General features: G+C 46.3%; 9 protein-coding genes across 9 annotated transcripts; 2 read left to right on the forward strand and 7 right to left on the reverse strand.

Annotated features, from left to right (window-relative positions):
* Positions 1-357: 357 nt before the first annotated feature.
* Positions 358-1662, reverse strand: N7469_001459 (C2H2-type zinc finger protein; the record flags this gene model as incomplete). The annotated part of the gene is made up of 2 exons (XM_056640379.1): positions 358-1028; positions 1116-1662. The coding sequence occupies 2 exons, from the start codon at positions 1660-1662 to the stop codon at positions 358-360; spliced, it is 1218 nt and encodes a 405-aa protein (XP_056506136.1).
* Positions 1663-2199: 537 nt separating this feature from the next.
* On the reverse strand, positions 2200-3295 carry N7469_001460 (aldo/keto reductase family protein; the record flags this gene model as incomplete). Its single annotated transcript, XM_056640380.1, has 3 exons — positions 2200-2680; positions 2744-3176; positions 3244-3295. 3 exons carry the CDS (start codon positions 3293-3295, stop codon positions 2200-2202), a joined length of 966 nt encoding a protein of 321 aa, XP_056506137.1.
* A 645-nt stretch (positions 3296-3940) lies between these two features.
* N7469_001461 (uncharacterized protein) lies at positions 3941-4503 on the reverse strand (the record flags this gene model as incomplete). The annotated part of the gene is made up of 2 exons (XM_056640381.1): positions 3941-4309; positions 4366-4503. 2 exons carry the CDS (start codon positions 4501-4503, stop codon positions 3941-3943), a joined length of 507 nt encoding a protein of 168 aa, XP_056506138.1.
* A 746-nt stretch (positions 4504-5249) lies between these two features.
* Positions 5250-6335, reverse strand: N7469_001462 (uncharacterized protein; the record flags this gene model as incomplete). Its single annotated transcript, XM_056640382.1, has 3 exons — positions 5250-5288; positions 5349-5441; positions 5493-6335. The coding sequence occupies 3 exons, from the start codon at positions 6333-6335 to the stop codon at positions 5250-5252; spliced, it is 975 nt and encodes a 324-aa protein (XP_056506139.1).
* Positions 6336-7921: 1586 nt separating this feature from the next.
* On the forward strand, positions 7922-8410 carry N7469_001463 (uncharacterized protein; the record flags this gene model as incomplete). Its single annotated transcript, XM_056640383.1, has 2 exons — positions 7922-8016; positions 8095-8410. The coding sequence occupies 2 exons, from the start codon at positions 7922-7924 to the stop codon at positions 8408-8410; spliced, it is 411 nt and encodes a 136-aa protein (XP_056506140.1).
* A 275-nt stretch (positions 8411-8685) lies between these two features.
* N7469_001464 (major facilitator superfamily domain-containing protein) lies at positions 8686-10610 on the reverse strand (the record flags this gene model as incomplete). Its single annotated transcript, XM_056640384.1, has 4 exons — positions 8686-9617; positions 9685-10027; positions 10094-10364; positions 10429-10610. 4 exons carry the CDS (start codon positions 10608-10610, stop codon positions 8686-8688), a joined length of 1728 nt encoding a protein of 575 aa, XP_056506141.1.
* A 2426-nt stretch (positions 10611-13036) lies between these two features.
* N7469_001465 (uncharacterized protein) lies at positions 13037-13892 on the reverse strand (the record flags this gene model as incomplete). Its single annotated transcript, XM_056640385.1, has 2 exons — positions 13037-13206; positions 13301-13892. 2 exons carry the CDS (start codon positions 13890-13892, stop codon positions 13037-13039), a joined length of 762 nt encoding a protein of 253 aa, XP_056506142.1.
* Positions 13893-14855: 963 nt separating this feature from the next.
* Positions 14856-16433, reverse strand: N7469_001466 (U4/U6-U5 snRNP complex subunit PRP31; the record flags this gene model as incomplete). The annotated part of the gene is made up of 1 exon (XM_056640386.1): positions 14856-16433. The coding sequence occupies one exon, from the start codon at positions 16431-16433 to the stop codon at positions 14856-14858; it is 1578 nt and encodes a 525-aa protein (XP_056506143.1).
* Positions 16434-16873: 440 nt separating this feature from the next.
* On the forward strand, positions 16874-18964 carry clf1 (putative cell cycle control protein (Cwf4); the record flags this gene model as incomplete). Its single annotated transcript, XM_056640387.1, has 3 exons — positions 16874-17890; positions 17946-18662; positions 18725-18964. 3 exons carry the CDS (start codon positions 16874-16876, stop codon positions 18962-18964), a joined length of 1974 nt encoding a protein of 657 aa, XP_056506144.1.
* Positions 18965-19506: the final 542 nt, after the last annotated feature.

Consider the following 19506-nt stretch of genomic DNA (forward strand, 5'->3'; position numbering starts at 1 on the left):
CTACACTCTTATTGCATTGCACGTTGACCAGTAGATCGATTTGATCAGTTTTTGAAGTATCATTAATATTGACAATAACATTGCCTATGAATCCAAAGGATAAAATATGATCATAAGCCAGATCTAAGAGAATGAGACAAAAAGAAGCTATTCGTACAATTATTCATTCAATCCCATGAACACAAATAAATCCAGTCCCCTGGAACACCAAATACACCACCAAATAAGATAGAAAAGTCCTCTGTAGACAGGATGGGAGGCTGAAATGACAATAAAGCTCTCAGAAGGAAAAGAACCGAAATAAGAAATAAGAATAAAGTAGAAAATCAGAACGGATATCACATCGATACCTCGGATTTAAGCTGCAGCCACTGCCTCCGAAGCATCAGCTGTCTCGACCTCAGTCGCGTCCCCAGCCTTGACCTGCAATTGGTCCTGTTGATGTTTAAATTGTTGTTGTTGATGCTGTAACTTCTCCAAGCTGGAAGATAAGGTACCAGGAGGAGGTGCAACTCCATTGGCCCCAGGTGCCCCGACAAAGGTACTGAAAAGCCGTAGCTCGCCGTGAATGAGATCTTCAAAGATAGCTTCTTTTTCGAGCCAGGATTGTTCACGCTTTGGACGTAATTCCTCCCATTCCGCGCGTAATTGTGCAGACTCTTTCTCGGCCCAATGAATTTGCCTCCTTAGTACGCGGTATAGATCGTGTGGGTGCATGGCAAGCTCATGGTCATCAAATTCAAGCTCGGGGCCGAACTCGGGCATCGTTGTCTCCTCCAGATCAGCCTCCGGCACCGGTGCACTAGAGATGACAGTTTCTTGTTGTGGTTGATCTGCTTCACTGCCCGGTTCTTTGGGCTGTGTGAGTTTAAGACGGATTCGTTGGAACTTGTTGGAGGCAGGTGTACCGGCCACGCTACCAGGGCCGCCAGCGGCTTTGGCGTCAGAGGGGCGGACGGTATCAGCTTCGTGAACGGAGCGCATGTGTTTCGTTAGAGCATCGGAGCGGGTGAAGTTACGGTCACATTCTAGTTGTCATTGTTAGTGTTTGTTCGGTGCCCGGGTGAAGTCGAACGATGCGAGAAGCATGGAGTTTTCGGGGGAAGCAGACATACCAGGTAAAGTACAATAAAAGGGTTTCTCTCGAGTATGACTCCTCATGTGAGCACGAAGTGCATATGCGCTGGCGTGCGTTTGCCCTTTGCGGCTACAATCTGTCCACTCGCACGAGTATCGCTTCTGTCGGCTCCCGATGTGCTCAAAGTGCAGGTGCTGCACCAACCCATCCATGTTCTTCAAGTCGCCAGCCGAGCAACCATCCCACCGACATACGGTAACTTGATCATTACTCTGGCCAGTATAATCATCATCTTGACTATTACCGAGAACGCCGGCAAAACTGGGCGAATTAGGGATATCGCCGTCGGTATCGGAGGAAATAGAAGCAGTAGGCGAGGGAGGGGGAAGTGTCTCATCATGCGCCGAGGATAATGGGGTATGTCTATCCCAAGATGCTACACCTGTGCGACGGCGTTTGGAGGGTGGTAGATTGGAAGCTGATGGAGACTGGGCGCGACTTTCATGCTTGATAGACTCGTGATCTGACTCCTCTGCGGTGCCGATGGAGGCGGAGGACAAAGGAGTACCTTCGCGCGAGACCATGATGGAGGGCTGGTGGCTAATGTGCAAAAGAGAGGAGATACAGCTTGTACTTCCTTTGTCGTGATGTTCTTAGCGGGTTCCAAGTTGAAGGAGAGTTGTCGTTCAGTTGAAGCGTGGAAGCCCGCGAGTCCAAGGGAGCTGTGCACGTGACATCGGGTGCTTTTCTTTTGCTTTTATTCGTTTCTTTTTTCTTCTTCTTCTTCTTCTCCTCTTTATGCTCAATCACTTACTCAATTAATTCAATGAGTAGTTAAACTGACACATGGTATGTCTATATCAATTGCTACTATCCTCTCTCTCTCTCCCTCCTCCACAAGATGATCCCTTCGAAGAATTCTGCAATTCAGACAATCTCCACGCCTGAACTTTCGGGTTCGCCGGTGCTGTGAGATTGCGTGTTGACTCTTCTACACTTGATCTGACTTGGTCATTATCAATCATTCCATTCTATTGATTGCTATATCTGTTCAAGTTTCAATGCTAACTTATGAGCATAGTATTCTATTCTAGGTCCATTGGTATTCCCTCTAGTTTCCCTTAGTAGCGGGGTCCTGCAACAGTGTGCTCCTTAAGAAGAGTGTCGATTTCTGCCAATTCCTCGTCGGAGAGTAGCTTCACTCCAACCATATTCTGAACAACTTTGTCAACGGTCGTACCGCCAGGAATAGGGATGATTGTGGGCATGTCCGGCTTGTTGCTCAAGCTACGGATCCAGCCCAAGGCAATTTGAGACGGGGCAACACCCTTTCGTTCAGCCAGGCTCTTAACTTCGTTGATTAGCTTGAGATTTTGCTGGAAGTTCTCTTCCTGGAAGCGAGACATGTGTCGGCGGATATCACCCTCGGGAATGTCAGCCAGCGAGGTCACCGCTCCAGTCATGACGCCACGGCCTAGTGGAGAGTAGGCGATGACGGGGATGTTCAACTCGGCGCAAGTCTGGGCAATGCCGTTCTCCAAGATATCAGTAGACCACAGCGACATCTCGACCTCGACTGCCGCAATTGGGTGCACCTTGTGTCTGAAAATGACAAGATATATAGTTAGCTTCAAATATCCTCAATGAATCTGTAATTGAACCTACGCTCGGCGGATTGTCTCAGCATCAACCTCACTAAGCCCAATGCCTCCAATCTTGCCCTCCTTCACATATTGTGCCAATACCCCCACGGTGTGCTCCACAGGAAACTTCGGGTCTTGTCGTGCACACTCGAAGATATCAATCTTCTTCTTTCCATCAAGTAGACGAAGACAATTGTCCACACTGCGGCGGATATTCTCCTCGGATCCGTCCGGTACCAATTGGCCAACCTTCAGACCACCCTTGATGCTCAGAACAACCTTCTGAGCATTCTCAGGGTATTGAGTGAAATATTTATTCAACAAATGCAAAGAGTTATAATCAGGAGTTCCGTAGAGCTCGCCACCATTCCAGAAATTGGCACCCAGCTCCAGGGTCTTGTTTAGGGTTTCGAAGCAGGCCTCTTGACGAGGAGGTTCCGCAACCCATGTCATCCCTGTTAAGTATTAGTTAGTTATTTATTTATTCAATTTCTCACCATGATGAAAAGGATCTCTTCGTACTCATAGTGCCATAGCCCGTAGGGCCGACCTCTTGTCCAACGAGAGTAGGCATTGTGTGGCGTATAAGTTGAATGCAGTAAAATGGATATGATAGTTGCAAGGAAGAATTTTGTGAGTTGATAAATTCAGATACGAAAGCTATCCGAGTCTTTATATAACCACTGACAATGTTAACTAATTCAAGAAAACCCCACTCACGGATTCCGCGCTGCTATAAAATCCGGGAGCCCGTGCTGTGGACGTCTAACCAGCAATGATGTTAGATCCCTAAATTGGCTAGCCTATGAGCTTTAGCCTATAAACCTAATCGACAGAAACGAGTATCCAGAATGGACCTGCATGCTCGGTCTCCGAATGCATTACTCCGTACGGGGTTAAATGATGAAAGTGACGAAACTGTGCGCAATGCCGATCCGGAGTTAAGAGTGGATATTAACTGGACGGGATGTCGTCGGTTGGTTGGCCAATTTGCCTCAATACTCTTTATAGACATGGATGGATAATGGTGGAAGTAACGAACACAGTAGAAGTAACAAAATAATCTGAAAAACTTGTTATATCATACACATCGAGCAAATAAATAACGACAATCAAATGTATGCTTAGCAGTAAAGCACCATAAACTCCCAACTCCTCTCTTTCCGAAACCCTAATTATACATCTCTTAAGATCTACTTTCAAGGTAGGTCTTTTTATTTCACAGCCCAAGACCAATCTCATCAGAGCTGTCAAGCACATTTCGGAACCGAGATTCCATCTCCTTGTACACAGCATCAAAGATCACAGGTAAATCCGAGGCGCGCAGTTCTTTCTTGCCATCCCAGCCGTTTCCAATTTGGATATTTTCGATTGGTCGGTCATTTCCATTATGGATAACTGTAGTGAATTTAACACTTCCTCCAGTAGAAGTTGGAGTGGCTTCAATGTTCACTGGGTGTTCTTGCTCGGCTTTGATAGTAGGGGTGGGCGTATAGGTAGCTTGAGAAGCAGCGTCTGGCTCGGGAACACCAACACCAAGACTGTCAAGAACGTCGGCAAGATAGTGTTCGGTGTCGGGGATCAGTCTCTGAAGCAAAACGTCAAACTCCATTCCTAATAATTGCTCTTTTATGAATAACGTACCGGATCGCGGGCCGCTAGAGTGCCCTTCTCAGTGTTACTGGGGGTGTCGCGAATGGGATGCGCATAGACAGATGCGACAGTACAAAGGCCCATGAGGATCATGGACTTGTAAGATATCCTGGGGAATAATGAGGGCATTTTGATGTGCAAAGCTTTCGTTGACTTCGGGGACTCGTTGAATTGATATTCGTGACTGAAAGATTAGCGAAGAAGAAAAGAAACAGCAGCAAGAGAGTTTTGACAACACGCGAGGGCAACTGGGCTCCACTGATGATTCAAATATTCCCACATTCAGAGCCCTGCACCTTGGGGAAAGAGGTTGTTATGGTCATGGCTAGGTGTGGAATGTATTCTCCAGTGTCAGATCCCGACTCTTACATACTTGCCCTAACCACAGAATTCAGGAATCTACACTGAATCTCTCATTGAATTCAACCATAAGAAACGCTCTTTGTTTTTCTTTTCAGTAAATTATTCTTCTTGAATCTTTCATACTGGCAAAAAACACCCCAACCATTGACTTTTTGAAAGAAGCACCCTGGATCTAGGGATGTCTGTGCACAATAAGGTAGTTTTGGAATGTCAACACAACAACATTCCAGACACCTTCCAAAGAATAAAATACCCCTCGAAAGTATCATAATGACTCTTCTAGCAAAACCAAAATAGTCAAGGTTTCATCATAGTTATGGCTCAAGGGGGGTGATGTCTGTTACGTCAAGTGGTCCTGCGAAACACCGACAGTTGCGAAACTTTCGAAGTGTTTTCTAGCAACGAATTCATATCTACAACAATGATCCCAGAATTTGGAAGAGAGATCTGATCGATTCATGAGTAAGATACACAGGGATTATTCGGTTGTATCCTAATTTAAGCATTATCCTCTACACACCGTCGTTGAAAGTGTAGTGGTTCATCCATCTCTGTAAAGCCTGTCAGCTCTCTATATTGAGCAAGAAAGGTTGAAAACAAAGGAGAATTACCTTATCATATGGCTTTGAGGAATCACAGAAGCGCAAGTCAGTCGCCAGCCGAATCACATTATCGGGATCATAATTGATCGTAGAAGCGTGGATCTATCACGTCGAGTTAGCTTTGATAGATAAGGCACGGTTCAAGTAACATACCATATGTGGCTTATGCAAAACAACATCGCCTGCCTCATATTCCGACACAAGCCAACGGCGTCCATTTTCACGGGCAAACTCAGCAGGGAATTCAGACAATAGACCAGTCGCCATCATATTAGAATTGAAGGCTGATTTGGCCTCTTCATCACTCAGACCGGCCTCTTTGGCTTTCTTGAAGAATGCTTCTTCCAGATCAATTCCTACTTGGTCCCCATTCTCCAAATATATCAGACCACCCCCATTGAGCTTGATATCACCCATCGGTACCCAGGCAGTCACACTGGTCGGATCGCCGTATCGAAGAAAGATTTGATCATAGTGGACACCGATAGGTTTTGAGCCGGGAAGATTATTTCTCAATAAAGTGCGACGCAGACTCAGAGTATTCTTACCCCAGTCTGAGAATTTAGCTACAAAGTCGTACAGCGCCGGGTGATTGCAGAATTTCTCCGCATACCATTCTTGATAGTGAGCATCAAGCGCCAAATCGACAAATTGCGCCGCTTTTTCTCCGCCTGGACGTCCATTCCCACCAATATGTCCTGCTCCAATACCAGGGTAGTCTAGATGGCTCTTGGCCGGGTCGAAAATGCCATCCACTGGCTTAGTGTTGGGCTTGAGGACACCAGTAGACTCGAGAGAAGAGAAGTAGGCATTGCGTGCCTCGAGAACATCATCTCGGGGGAGAATCTGCTTCAGGAATAGGTATCCGTCTGCTTCATAGCGTTTGCGAAGCTCTTCAAGCGGGAGGGAGGGATCGGAAGGGCGAAGCAAGGCGGCGTTCTCTGCGTTCAAGGGGCCATCGTTGACGGCGAGGTTTTCTGCAAGGATAGCCACCATATTGGGACGTATTGTAGTAAATTACAAGGAAAAAGAGAACGGAACGAAATGAACAGATTCCGAGAAAGCCACTCGATTTTTATATTCACGATGCCACCATGTTCCCCATATCAGCGGGGTAAAAAGTACTTGTAGTACGTACAGTAAGTAGTAAGCAATAAGAAGAATCATCCAACCAAAATTAGTATAAAGTCACCCTTGCCCCGCAGATCTCAGTGATTGGCATCATTCATGGGTCTTATGAGTCGTGTGTCAACTTTCATGGCTGGTTTGTGTCCGCGTTGATGGAGACAGACAATAAAATAAGTAAAAATTTCCGCAAAAGCCGGGGATTATAGCGGGTTTGGGAGATGGTGGAGCAGACCAAGAACCTCCACCGCGGGGATTATTTCCATTTTGATTCCGAACAACATTTTAGTATTGGCGACGAGCATAGGACAGATGACGAGGTTGGTAATTTTCCATGTTCCACGTGGGGTGTAGATTAGAAGGCAACTTGTTTGTGAAAATCCAGTGACGTTCAAGGTGGACATATACTATTCACAAATCCCTGGCATGGTATGTAATTCAAGCTCACAGTGTTGATCCAGGGATGGTATCATCCATGATATGGATATTGAGCAAAAACTGTAAGGGCGGGCCGGCTTGGAGTATAATTTGGAATGAAAAGCTCAAATGGCTCGATAGTTGGGATTAGACTGGCTTTTATATTTTTGGAGCCTACAAGGCTTATTCAATGTCGGTCAAGGTTAGCTGCTCCGGCCGTGTTTCATCATTTATGGACGTCAGTGTATCTGCATGAGTACTATTAATCATTATCAATGATAATCACTATCACACATGATATACTAGAGAGGGTCAAATACTAGGTAGATTTCGGCGATGTGATCCGCTGACAGTCTCTGATAGACGGGGACAGCTCGAAGAGCCTCCCGGCCTCCTAACAGTGATGCATCGCAAGAGAACTTGCAAATATGTAGAATTACGCTTGCGAGCCTCCAAGGGTGTATTATAAAGCCATATTCAAGAACAATTCAAGGCCAAATTTGAAATATAATCATAATCGTACAAGCTGATTATCGGATAGGTAGAACGTATACACAATATCTATCCGAGCGGTTTACTGTATAAACTAATACCTACTTAATATGGTATTAGACAGAAGGCAGCCTACCAAAACATCTCAAGTGGTGAAAAGACCAGCGAATACTCCGAAGCCGAATGCAAAGAGAGGCCGATCCGTTAGGCTCTCCTCCGGTCGGAAATGCTCGCTCGCGCCCGAATTACTCCATGCAGTAAGCCTCGGACATAACATGATTACTCCTTTGGGCTACTATACGACCGTCCAATGCTGCCACCTAGCATTGTATACTGGCAGGCATCCTTGAAAGCGAAAGGCTTAGAAATACCCAAATAAAACATAGTCATCTATCTTTTACATAAATATGCCCGAATTCCCCAAAGCTGAATTTCATTTCAACTCCATCCTTTATTCATCCAACAATACCAGCATAAGAAAACTTGAAAAGTCCAAATTCATTTCTATAAGCTGTTTGAAAAGCCTCGTTATAACCAGAACCGACGATATGACTCAAATCAACATCACCTCTTCCAAGACCGACTCTTGCGTCTCTATTGATAGCATCGAAGACCTAAAGGTAGAGAAGCACTACCAAGCAAAGTAAGTACATTCTAAGAAGTGCAGCAGGCTCAATATTAATCCCTCGAATTATTTGACTAATCGCTAAAAAAAAATTAGTACCCTCTCGAAAATATCTTGTGCGACTCACGGGTCTAGCACTTCATTCATTGACCGCGAATTGCATTCAGTGAGAGGGCAAGAGACAGTAAAAATCCTATCAACTGCACTGAATGACTTGGTCGATGAGAATAAGTGCACAAAATGCACTGTCGAAAATCTCGTAGCTTCGATTGAGGGTCAACTCAAGGAAGTTCGACTTGCGAAGCAGAACGGAGAATGGACCAAAGAGGAGAAGAAGGCTCTCAAGACTGAGACTAAGTTCTTATTTAAACCAGCAAAGAAGAGTCTGAAGAAAGTCTTGAAAGGAAATTGATTTGATTCTCTTAAACTGGGTTCCTGGAAGAAACGATAACGTGTGCCCACGATAGGGAGAAGGAAGAGCTGATTTGATCTGAGAGGTTTATATTCTTCGAAGTAATTAGGGCTGCTATTTGTCTCTCAACTCATACATATTGATATTTGTCAACCAATTAAATTTAGGATTTTGCAATTCCAGAATACTTCGGATTGTAATTACAACAGTATATTACCACCTGCACTGCAAGAAGCATATACATTGGATCCCCACCACCTAAAGACTAGCGCATTCTAGAAAAGGACTTGCGAGAGACCCTTATTATCCCGAAGCTTGATGTTCCTCATCATCCACACCCAGCCAAGGGAAAGTCCCATGATTGCTGTACCGGCAATCATCATGTTGCGCTGCGTAAGAGCATAGGCATTTTGAATGGCAGTGCGAGTTGGATCCCCGATAGGATAGCTAAGCTGTGTCTCCAAATCTTCATAGATAGACTGCCACTGGTCCTTAGTCTCAGCCGGCAACAGTTCTCGCAACTTGATGGGAAGAGTATTGGTCCAGACAGCTCCAGAAACACTACTACCGACAGCACCACCAATGTTTCCAAATGTGCTGAGCAACGCCAACATGGCTGCGTAATCCTCATGCTTAGAGACAGACAGAACAGACACTTGTTCAATAAGGATCATGGTTCCTCCCCCCACGGCTAAGAATATCTGGCACATGCACATGTAGCCAACACTAAATCCAGGCATGCGGAAGTAGATCATCAATCCACTAGCAAGAAGATATAGCGGAACTGCGCACCATAGAATCCACTTGTATCGACCAGTTAATCGAATGAGATAACCACATCCAATAAGCCAGATTGGATCCATTAGGTCGAAAATGGAGCTGATATAACCGGCTTGTGTCACGCTAGTGTTGTACACAACTTGCAAAAATGATGTGTAGTAAGATGACCAGCAATAGTAAGAAATTTGATATGTGATATCCAGAAGACCAGCACCAATGATTGTCCGGTCTTGAATGAGGTGGTACGGGATGAATGGCTTGGGGGCACCCCATCGCTCGTATGCCACGAAGGTGAGGAGAGTGCAAAAGCCGACAACGATCATAGCAATAATCTTAGCTGACCTCCACTGACCTTCGGTGTTGCCTGCGATATTGAAGGCAGTAAGGAATAGAATCAAGCCGCCGATCATAAGGAAAATACCGACAACTATGAAAGCGAGAAAGCGTGTTAGAAACCCTATGATTGCAATTGTATTCCCATGTAATGTACTCACCATCAAACTCCACTATGTAGAACCAAACACTCTGGTACCAGGTCCGAGTACTTCGGGGCTTGTACTGTAATTTTCCTTCTTTACCCGCTTTTCTTTTGGCACGTTCCCAAGTAATAATCAAGGGCGAGGCTGCCACTGGAAGAATGATGCAGATAGATCCATAGGCCCATCGCCAGTTGCTCTCATGAAACTGGTTTGACATTGCAGGACCAGAGAATGCTGTAATGATATAGGGAGATGAAGTGAGGGCAAATGCAATTCCTCGATTTCGGAGCGAGGATGTATCGGAGGTCATCACGTCGACGCAGAAAATAACACCAGTCAAACCAACGGTGTAGAACGACTTTGGATACAATGAGTGTCAGAAATGGAATATACTTTAGAATAGCAGGAGCGAAGATTTACTCACCTGTGCAGCACAATATGTCGCGATATTGTTACAGGCCGCCATCATGATGAGACCCATGATAGCGATGCCGATCATAATGCACACACCCAAAGTGCGGTCCCAGAGGTTGAGCACTTTCGCAATGGGCAGTAAGCACGAAGCACCCATGACGCTAGTAATAACGCTGATAACGGACAGCAACGAGTGACCCTCAAAGCCACTGGTAATGTAAGGTCCTAGGTTTGTAGTGAAGTTGTTGTTCAACCCATTGACGAAATAGATCAACCACATACTGCATCATCATCATCATCATCTTAGTGAGATTCCAAAATGACTATTTATTGAATAACACTCACGAGATATACGTGATTATTAATGATTTCTTGGACCAAGAGGAAGTAACTGCCTCAGCGACCCGAACACCATCTTGCTGATCCTCATTCTCGACTCGGTCCTCGGAGTATGCATTAGGAGTTTCGAGGTCTGGAGGAGGATGCTCGGCAACCTTGGGGGTAGGCGAATCCTTTCCTTGGGCCATCATAAGTGACGGAAAGATCTCTCTGCTGTGAAAGTGGCCTTGGTGTAGAAAAAAAGGTTGAAAGATGGAATTCGAAGGGCAGAGTCGTAGTTTATCAATCTCAGCATGGGCCCACTGGGCACATCCATTACCCACGATCCGAGAAAGCTTTTCTCCCTACAAGTAATATGTACTTCTCCACTCAACTGACCATTAGAAAATAAAATTGCCCGGGTTGCAAGCGGGTACTGGTTGGGGTCAACGGTTGTAAAACATGAACTGTCTTCTCGATCCCAAGTCGATGAGCGTTCTCAAACTTCTCACCAACATGATAGAATACTGTAGTATAGACATCTTTCGTAGATTTGGGACAAACTTTTGGTGTATACTAACACAACATGAGTCCTCAAACGACCGAACGAACATCATAGTCGGTGCCATGTCTCACGATCGCACGTAGGTCTTAGATACATCTTGTTTCCACTCTAGGCATTCGCCAGCCATAATGAATTAGACCACTGATCCACACACCCTTGGTGCTTTGCTCCACTATCAAAGTCTTCCAATCGACCAATTTCGAGGCTTGCCATGTAAAAGGCCATAAAAGCCGAAATGTGGCAACTGCTTGTCCCTGTATTCCCTGGACCCCAAAAGCCGATTTCGGGCTTGGCGAGAGGATGGCGTGAATGCTTGTATGAGGCTGACAAGTAAGGGGTGAAATTCGGACAATGATAAGATTCAACAAAAGTGAGATTGAATTTTTCGGATTGTGATACAATGATCAGATTAGATCTTGACGGCTAAGAGGTAATATACACCGGCCACTTTAAGGTTCTCATGAGAATGTGGTCGTTGAATTCTGCTACGAGCATACGATTACAGAGATCTGATTACCGTACGGAAGAGAAAGTTACAATATTACATTTCATTTTCTTCTTCATGTACACTTTCTTCTATTCGACAAGGAAATCGCTTCACGCTGCCAACTTTTCAAAAAGTCCTTGGTGGCTTCGATGGTTGATGGCGGAGAAGAGTTCCTATTAGGGCAAGAATCAGCCCCATGTCAGTTGAGTGGACGCCACCGGACCCTGGCACTATCTGATCTGATGGAGCATCATGATCAGCCAAAAAACGCTATTATTCAAAGAGGTGAGTCAACAAATAAGAAAAAGGGAGATGTACAGTGCGTAAACCCTGAAAATTCTGCAAGCCACAAAGATTTCAGAACCACCCTGGTACTGAGGCAGTGGCCGACGACTTTTACGATCCAGCAAGACAAGAACTTGTGAATAGGCAATTGACCTCGGAAAGCATGTTGTACTTCGGTTCATGCCGCTTTGGATGGCTGCCTAATGGATTTTCTTGTCCGGCTCCATTCCATCCCCACAGTAGATTGATAAAGAGCGGGCATCTCCACCTTATGGTAAGACTCAACGAATTGTGGACTGAATCTGGGAGCGTGAGGTGCTAATATTTTGCGCTACTTGAGTGTCTAGAAGCCTTTAGGTGGCCCGCGGGTTCCGTCCAAGAATCAAACATTATCCCCCCTTGGAGAAAAGGCCTTAATTGCCGGGCATTACTCAACAGCAGAATGTGGGCACATTCTGCTGCTGAGTAAATCTTTGGACCTAGGTATTTCTGCTCGACTTTCAGGTCAGCGAAATAGAGCCTTAAACTCGATGATACTAATAAAACTAGTTTTATTAGTACCAGCTCGGTAGCTGATTTGATATAGGCATTCGTCGACTCTGAATGCCAAATCGAAGGAATTAGGATGTTGAGCGAGCTGAATCAATTTTTCAGTCTGTATAACAATGATAGTTAGTTGTAAGAATAAGCACAGATAAGCAACAGGGGAAAGTAAAGAGTAGTTTGGCAACTTTACAAGCACTCACTACTTGATAGGTAGTAGACTTGATAGAAGTACGCTGTATGTTGGTATTATGCTCCCTAATACAAGAAAGTTGGCTAGTAAATCCTTCGATTCTCTCTTGAAGTTAGCGGTAATGTGCCTCTATGGACAAAGGCATACCTTGAAAAGTTCCGATCGATCAACATAAACAGCGAGTTGATAGTGACGATTGGACATAATTGGTGCCCGAATTTACACTTCATTGATGTCTAAATGGCTATTAGAAATGTTAGTATATTTTAGTAGAATTGTTGATCATTGATCACTGACGACGATAAACAGCAGATCTGCGTCCGGTATCCCAAGACCATTCGTTATTGAGATCCGTGAATACATAAGGCTGTCGAGAGCCACCAGGTTAAGAACGGGATTGGCATGGCTACTGAATAGTATGATTGAACACAAGTTTGCATTTCAATTGATAGAGGATGGAGTATAAGGCGAATGAAATATAAAACAACACCGGTAATTGCCCTTGAATGATATAAAAATCAACGCTCATGATCTCTTTTCGCTACAATCCCTGTAGTCTCCCTCAAGCGCCCTGCCAATCTCCAATCGACCAAGAAGCCACCTCATCTTCGATAACCAATTTCATCGTGGTGAAAGTGATGTTTTCATATAATTCCCTTGCAGCCGCTCTTGCCTTTGCGTGCCAGGGTCCTCGACCACCAAGTCGAGCATCTTCGCGACTACGCCAAATGCCTGTTTCAAATATTAGCAAGGTAACAAACAGAAATAAAGAACCCAGCTTATCCATAAAATGGATGCTATCGGATGTCAAGAATGGATAACTCACAAGTTGCTAAATTCTGCCTCTTCTCATCTTTGGTTCCAAACCAATATTTCAGCAAACCCCCACTGGCAACAGCCTCCTGGTGTGAATATGCATCAAGTGCATGAAGATGATCATTATCCACACCCGGAAGAAGTATGGAGCGAAAGGCTACAACGTAGAAAGTCTGCGACGTCCATCTATGTCCCTCGTCCTCTGAGAAAGATTTCACAAGATCAAAGACCTCATCCCAATTAAAGTTTTCAATATAAGGTGCCGTAGCATAGTCCTCGCGGACAGACCTAAAAGATGCCAATGCCAATGCAAGAATCCGACTCTGTATGTCGAGTGTTTCCAAATCTAAGAGATGGGCAACACCATTATATGGCGAGGAAATCAACCGCGTATCTGTATTTGACGTGCTCTCTGACGCAGAAATGGAAGACCCTTCATGATGCCATTGGATTTGACGAGATGCTGCAGCTTGGAACTTGAGCTCATCAAAGTCCGAGGTCACTTCGTAATGTGGTTTGAGACTCTTGACGATAGTCTTTTGTGTCCTCGGACCAATTTTGCCGGCTGTTCCTGGTTCCGAAGTGGCTATACCCGGTGCCATACTTGACTGGAAGACCCGAAGTATGGAAATTAAATTTGCCACGGCAAATTCTTCTTTTTTCGAAGGATTTCTCGCTGCGACGATGCAATTTTGAATGTAGTGAATATATCCCCAATTGGTTTCAATCTCAATTTGACTGATTCTCGTGCCGTAGATGATATATAAGCCAATATAAACTTGTATGATCGCAGATAGTCGTTCAATTGAAGGGCTCGGGTGGTGTATATTTGTGAGTGAGGTTGAGAAGAGGTTAAATGTATAGATGGGAGAAAAAGAGAATATTCAGCAGATTGGAGGCTCTTCTGAAGTAAGAACAAAAGCACGTAATTTTTTGACCGCTACCAAAGGATTTGTACCACATTCCAAGAGATTGCGAATGGCCTTAGCAAAGGAGATGCCTCAAGCACGCCATTCCCACTGCCGCAACCCGCAAAAGTATGGGTCAATTTTAAAGTTGCGCACGAAGAGACCCGCAATCCGTCAATTCGAAGCAGAAATTTCTCCAAATCATTACTTAAATGATATTCGGAAGACGAGCAAAGCCCGATTGTACTAATTTGTCTTACATTATGTGAAGTAGTTTTGTTGACGTTGACGTGGTTCTCCACGTGTTGAGTGTAAACCCTAATTCAATTAGGAAAATGGCGGGGAGGTTTGATACTCGATGCTACATCGGGGTAAAGGATTGACAGTGCAGATCTAGTCAGATGTTTGATTTTGAGGACGTGTGATTGGCTTCCCGGTCACACCGAGTCAATGTAATGTACAGCACATAAGAATGAAAAATAATAATAATAATATGGTATCACGTATAGCGCAAAACGGTCCCGACCTTCCCACCTGATCGTAGCCCAACGCCTTGGAATGCTCAGAGACCCGCATGAAATGAGAGTTGTTGTATGAGGGCTTTTTTGTGCTTGTCTTGTCTTGTTTTGAGAATTGGCAATCGCATGCGACAGCCTACTAGGATGAGCCTTGCGGCTTGGGTGGCGGGCCCATCTTCCCTGCACCGGTGTCCACCTTCTTGCGGGCTGGAATTGCCGGCACTTTGAAACCATCACTATCTTTCCCTTGTGGATTAGTGCTACTCTGTCCACCGCCAACCTGTGTGAATGTTCCATTCTTGAACCAACGATCCTCTTCAGCCTTACGCTTGCGATTGAGCTCAGCCTGAACCTTGGGATCGACCAGCTCCAAGCCCTGTACGGGAGTGAAAGCGATTGTACTGGCTGTACCGGCAGTGGCAGACATCGAGCCAACACCCGATGTGCGCAGGCCCTTGGACTGGAGCACACTGGCCGTGCCACCAGTACCTTGACCGAATGTGCGCAGCGACGAGGCCGTACCGCTGGCCGGGGTGGCTCCGCCCCAGCCCTTGTTGTTCTTACTGAGTTTCGCACGGGTGCGTTGGTCGATCTGCGTGGCTCGTATACGGCCGTCACTCTGTTGGCCCAACATGCCGAGACCCACGGTACCTTCACCCGTGCCGTATCCAACCTCTGATTCCTCCTTGCCGAATGTCACGCGGTTCTGGGCCTTGCGCAATTCGGTCATAGCAACGGCTTCCTTAGCCTTGCGAGCACGTCGGCCACCACGTTTCCGTGAGGGCTTGTCATCAGGAGCAGGCAAGGCCTTAACACCAGAGTTGGGTGGAGGCTCAGTCAATTTCTCTAGGCGCTTAAAGCATTGTTCTTTTAGGTCCTCGCCCAGTGAACCGTCCTTGGCGTAGTTTGAAACGTCGGCGCGAACAGCAAGTATCATCTTCGCTGCGACGATGCGAATGGCCTGTTTCTGTAGGTCGTTGGGAACCTCTTGGATAAGAGGTGAATCGTATAAGAAGCCCTTTGCCCGAACGCCATGGTTTGTAGCGAATCCTAATCCATCCTGGCGCCTTGAACCTTGGGCACCCAAATTGCATGCTGGAATCTTGGCCAGCTCAAGTAATCCACCAGACTGGTTCAGAAATTGCGCAGCGGTGTGAGATCCGATCAAAGTAGCCAAATTCGGCGCAATAGAATTCACTTTTGACCGGATACTTTCTGTCAGAGCAGTCCGTTCACGATCGAGCTTGATGATCCTCTCGCAAGTATCCAGCACAATCTTTAATTCAGAATCGGTCATTGGACGGCCACCAGTTGTTGTTCCTTCCAGCGCCACCGTCATGAGAGAGGGTCCGTTGAGAACAGATCTTAGAGACTCGCCGACCATGTTGTCTGTCGAATCGGAGAGGGCTTTGATATCGTCGAAAGGCCCATTTTGGAGGATGGCCACCGTTTTGGCGTATTTGATCGAGCTAGTGACGAGGGTTTCAAGTTCAGGGAAACGGACTGAATAGTGATCGCGTAGTACTTTGTGAAGGCGCGTAAGTTCATCTGCGGTCTCGATAGAAAGGTCGAATTCGTTGGTAGACTTGGGAACGCCAGTTTCCGGCTGTTGTCCCTGATCTTCTTCCTGTTCGATTCCCTCGATTCCTTCACCTTCCTGGTCCTGGAAGTCTTCATCGTCTTCAAAGTCGCGGAGAAGATCTTCTGCGGCCGACATATTGCGCAGATGTGAGGTCCAACTAAACAAAAGCTGAACTTGCGTAGAATAGCAAGCCTGTAGTATCCCCTGTCAGTGCCACTGAAGATCTATTGACGTTCACTGTTGAAAGTGCAAAGTGAAGTCGGATTGTTCGTGAATTCAGCTTAGTCATCCAGAGCTATTTCGGGGCGGCGAGAAAAACCAAAAGCGCAGGCGGATTTCCTTCGAAACAGCGAAGACTCGCAGAGGAACATCACTCTACCACTGGTGGTTCTTGAAGAGAAAGAGATTGACCAGCTGGGAGGGTGTATTTCATCTTTGATTTTGGTATCCACCTTTCGCCATCTCGAACATTACCCAAAGTCACTTGTAAAAGCTGGTGACCCAAAAAAAATCAAGATACGCCTGACGACTGTGAACTCGACCTAACGAACCTCATTTCTTCAACAACCACAACCATGGAGGCATCTCGTGGACCCCCGCGGGTCAAGAACAAGGCCGCGGCGCCTGTCCAGATCTCCGCAGAGCAACTGCTGCGAGAGGCTGTCGACCGTCAGGAACCCGGCCTTCAGGCGCCGACTCAGCGCTTCGCTGATCTCGAAGAGCTACACGAATACCAGGGACGAAAGCGCAAGGATTTCGAGGACTATGTGCGCCGAAATCGCATTAACATGAATAATTGGATGCGCTATGCGGCCTGGGAATTGGAACAGAAAGAGTTTCGTCGCGCGCGATCCATCTTTGAACGTGCGCTGGACGTTGATTCAACCTCTGTCATTTTATGGATTCGATACATCGAGGCGGAGATGAAGACACGGAATATTAACCATGCTCGCAACCTGCTCGATCGCGCCGTCACCATTCTGCCCCGCGTGGATAAGCTCTGGTACAAATATGTCTACATGGAGGAGACACTCGGCAATATTCCCGGTACTCGCCAAGTATTCGAGCGGTGGATGTCGTGGGAGCCAGAGGAAGGCGCATGGGCTGCGTATATCAAGTTGGAGAAGCGATACGGGGAGTTTGATCGAGCTCGTCAGGTTTTCCAACGGTTTACTATCGTACACCCTGAACCTCGGAATTGGATCAAGTGGGCTCGTTTTGAGGAGGAGTTTGGAACAAGTGATCTAGTTCGCGAGGTATATGGTGTGGCTATCGAGACACTAGGAGAGGACTTCATGGACGAGAAGCTCTTCGTAGCCTATGCCAAATTCGAGGCCAAGTTGAAGGAGTACGAGCGCGCCCGCGCGATCTACAAATATGCACTTGATCGATTGCCCCGATCCAAGTCAATGGTCTTGCACAAGGCCTATACGACATTTGAGAAGCAATTTGGAGATCGGGAGGGTGTCGAGGATGTCATCTTATCGAAACGCCGCGTACAATACGAAGAGCAATTGAAGGAGAACCAAAGGAATTACGACATTTGGTTCGACTTTGCGCGCTTAGAAGAAACCGCCGGTGACCCCGAACGAGTTCGAGACATCTACGAGCGAGCGATTGCCCAAATTCCCCCCCTCACAAGAAAAGCGACACTGGCGCCGATACATCTATCTATGGATCTTCTATGCTGTCTGGGAAGAAATGGAGGCCAAGGACGTGGAACGGGCTCGGCAAATCTATCAAGAGTGCATCAAGCTTATTCCGCATAAGAAGTTCACTTTTGCCAAGGTATGGCTCATGAAAGCGCACTTTGAGATCCGACAGATGGAACTCGGTGCAGCGCGGAAGACATTAGGCCAGGCGATCGGCCTGTGTCCTAAGGACAAGCTGTTCCGCGGCTATATCAACCTGGAGCGGCAGCTATTTGAGTTCGTGCGGTGCCGGACATTGCACGAAAAACAACTGGAATGGAATCCATCTAACAGCCAGTCATGGATTCAGTATGCAGAGCTCGAGCGTGGACTTGATGACCTGGATCGGGCCCGGGCTCTCTACGAACTGGGAATTGACCAACCGACCCTCGACATGCCGGAACTGGTCTGGAAGTCTTATATTGATTTTGAAGAGGAAGAAGGTGAATATGACCGCGTGCGCGCATTGTACGAACGTCTTCTTTCAAAGACCGATCACGTCAAGGTCTGGATCAACTACGCCCGATTCGAGATCAATATTCCCGAAGGGGAGGAGGAAGAAGAGGAGGAGGAAGAAGAAGAGCGACCAGTCAGCGAGGAAGCCAAGCAACGAGCACGGGCGGTGTTCGAACGGGCACACAAGGTGTTCAAGGACAAAGAACTCAAGGAAGAGGTATGTCTCAGATTAATCAGGGTTGATGAAACGTCGATACTAACAAAAAAATTTTTCTTTAGCGAGTGGAGCTTCTCAATGCCTGGCGGTCGTTCGAGAACACGCACGGATCCCCAGAGGATATCGACAAGATCGAGAAACAGATGCCCCGGCGTGTCAAGAAGCGTCGCAAGTTGGAGGACGACCGGTACGAGGAGTATATGGACTATGTGTTCCCAGCGGACGACAAGTCAGCGGCGAATCTGTCGAAATTGCTTCAAAAGGCGCACGCTTGGAAGCAGCAGTCACAGACGCAGGGATGAGGAATCTCCAAGGTTGGAGATGGTGTTTTTTGAGCTGTATAATTTGGCAGTTATGATAATTAAAAATGTACACCGAGACACTGTCATGCATCAACTATATCCTACATTGATTCTAAAATATGTAGATACATATAGTACATACAACAGCATCATGCTGTATGTACTCCAGTACCTATATAGTCTCATCCACAAGGAACGTGACGAGAAAAGTAAAGTCCCGAATTACCCGACTGCATTCGAACGCATTCTCGAACTCTCATTAACTAGTAGATTGTTGTATTGTGAATTGTATCTCCACTAGATCGGCGATACCGCCAAGGCAGAGCTTCCGAATGATCCAGTCAGGACTCAGGGCCAAGTGGAAATGGCAGAGGAATGAACCTATGGCGAGAGTGAATGGGATTGGCGGGGCGAAAGGGTCGGATCTTTCAAAGTTTGAGGGGACAGTGCGAGACGAGTTGAATTTGAAAATGATTGGTGTTTTGGGTGTTCTGTTCCTGGTGTCATGGTGTTCCTGGTTTTCGGTTTGTTCTGTCCTGCAT

Source organism: Penicillium citrinum (assembly GCF_028827155.1).
Source record: "Penicillium citrinum strain IBT 23319 chromosome Unknown utg000001l:1.0-4955037.0:1.0-4956770.0, whole genome shotgun sequence".
In the NCBI taxonomy this organism is placed as follows: domain Eukaryota; kingdom Fungi; phylum Ascomycota; class Eurotiomycetes; order Eurotiales; family Aspergillaceae; genus Penicillium; species Penicillium citrinum.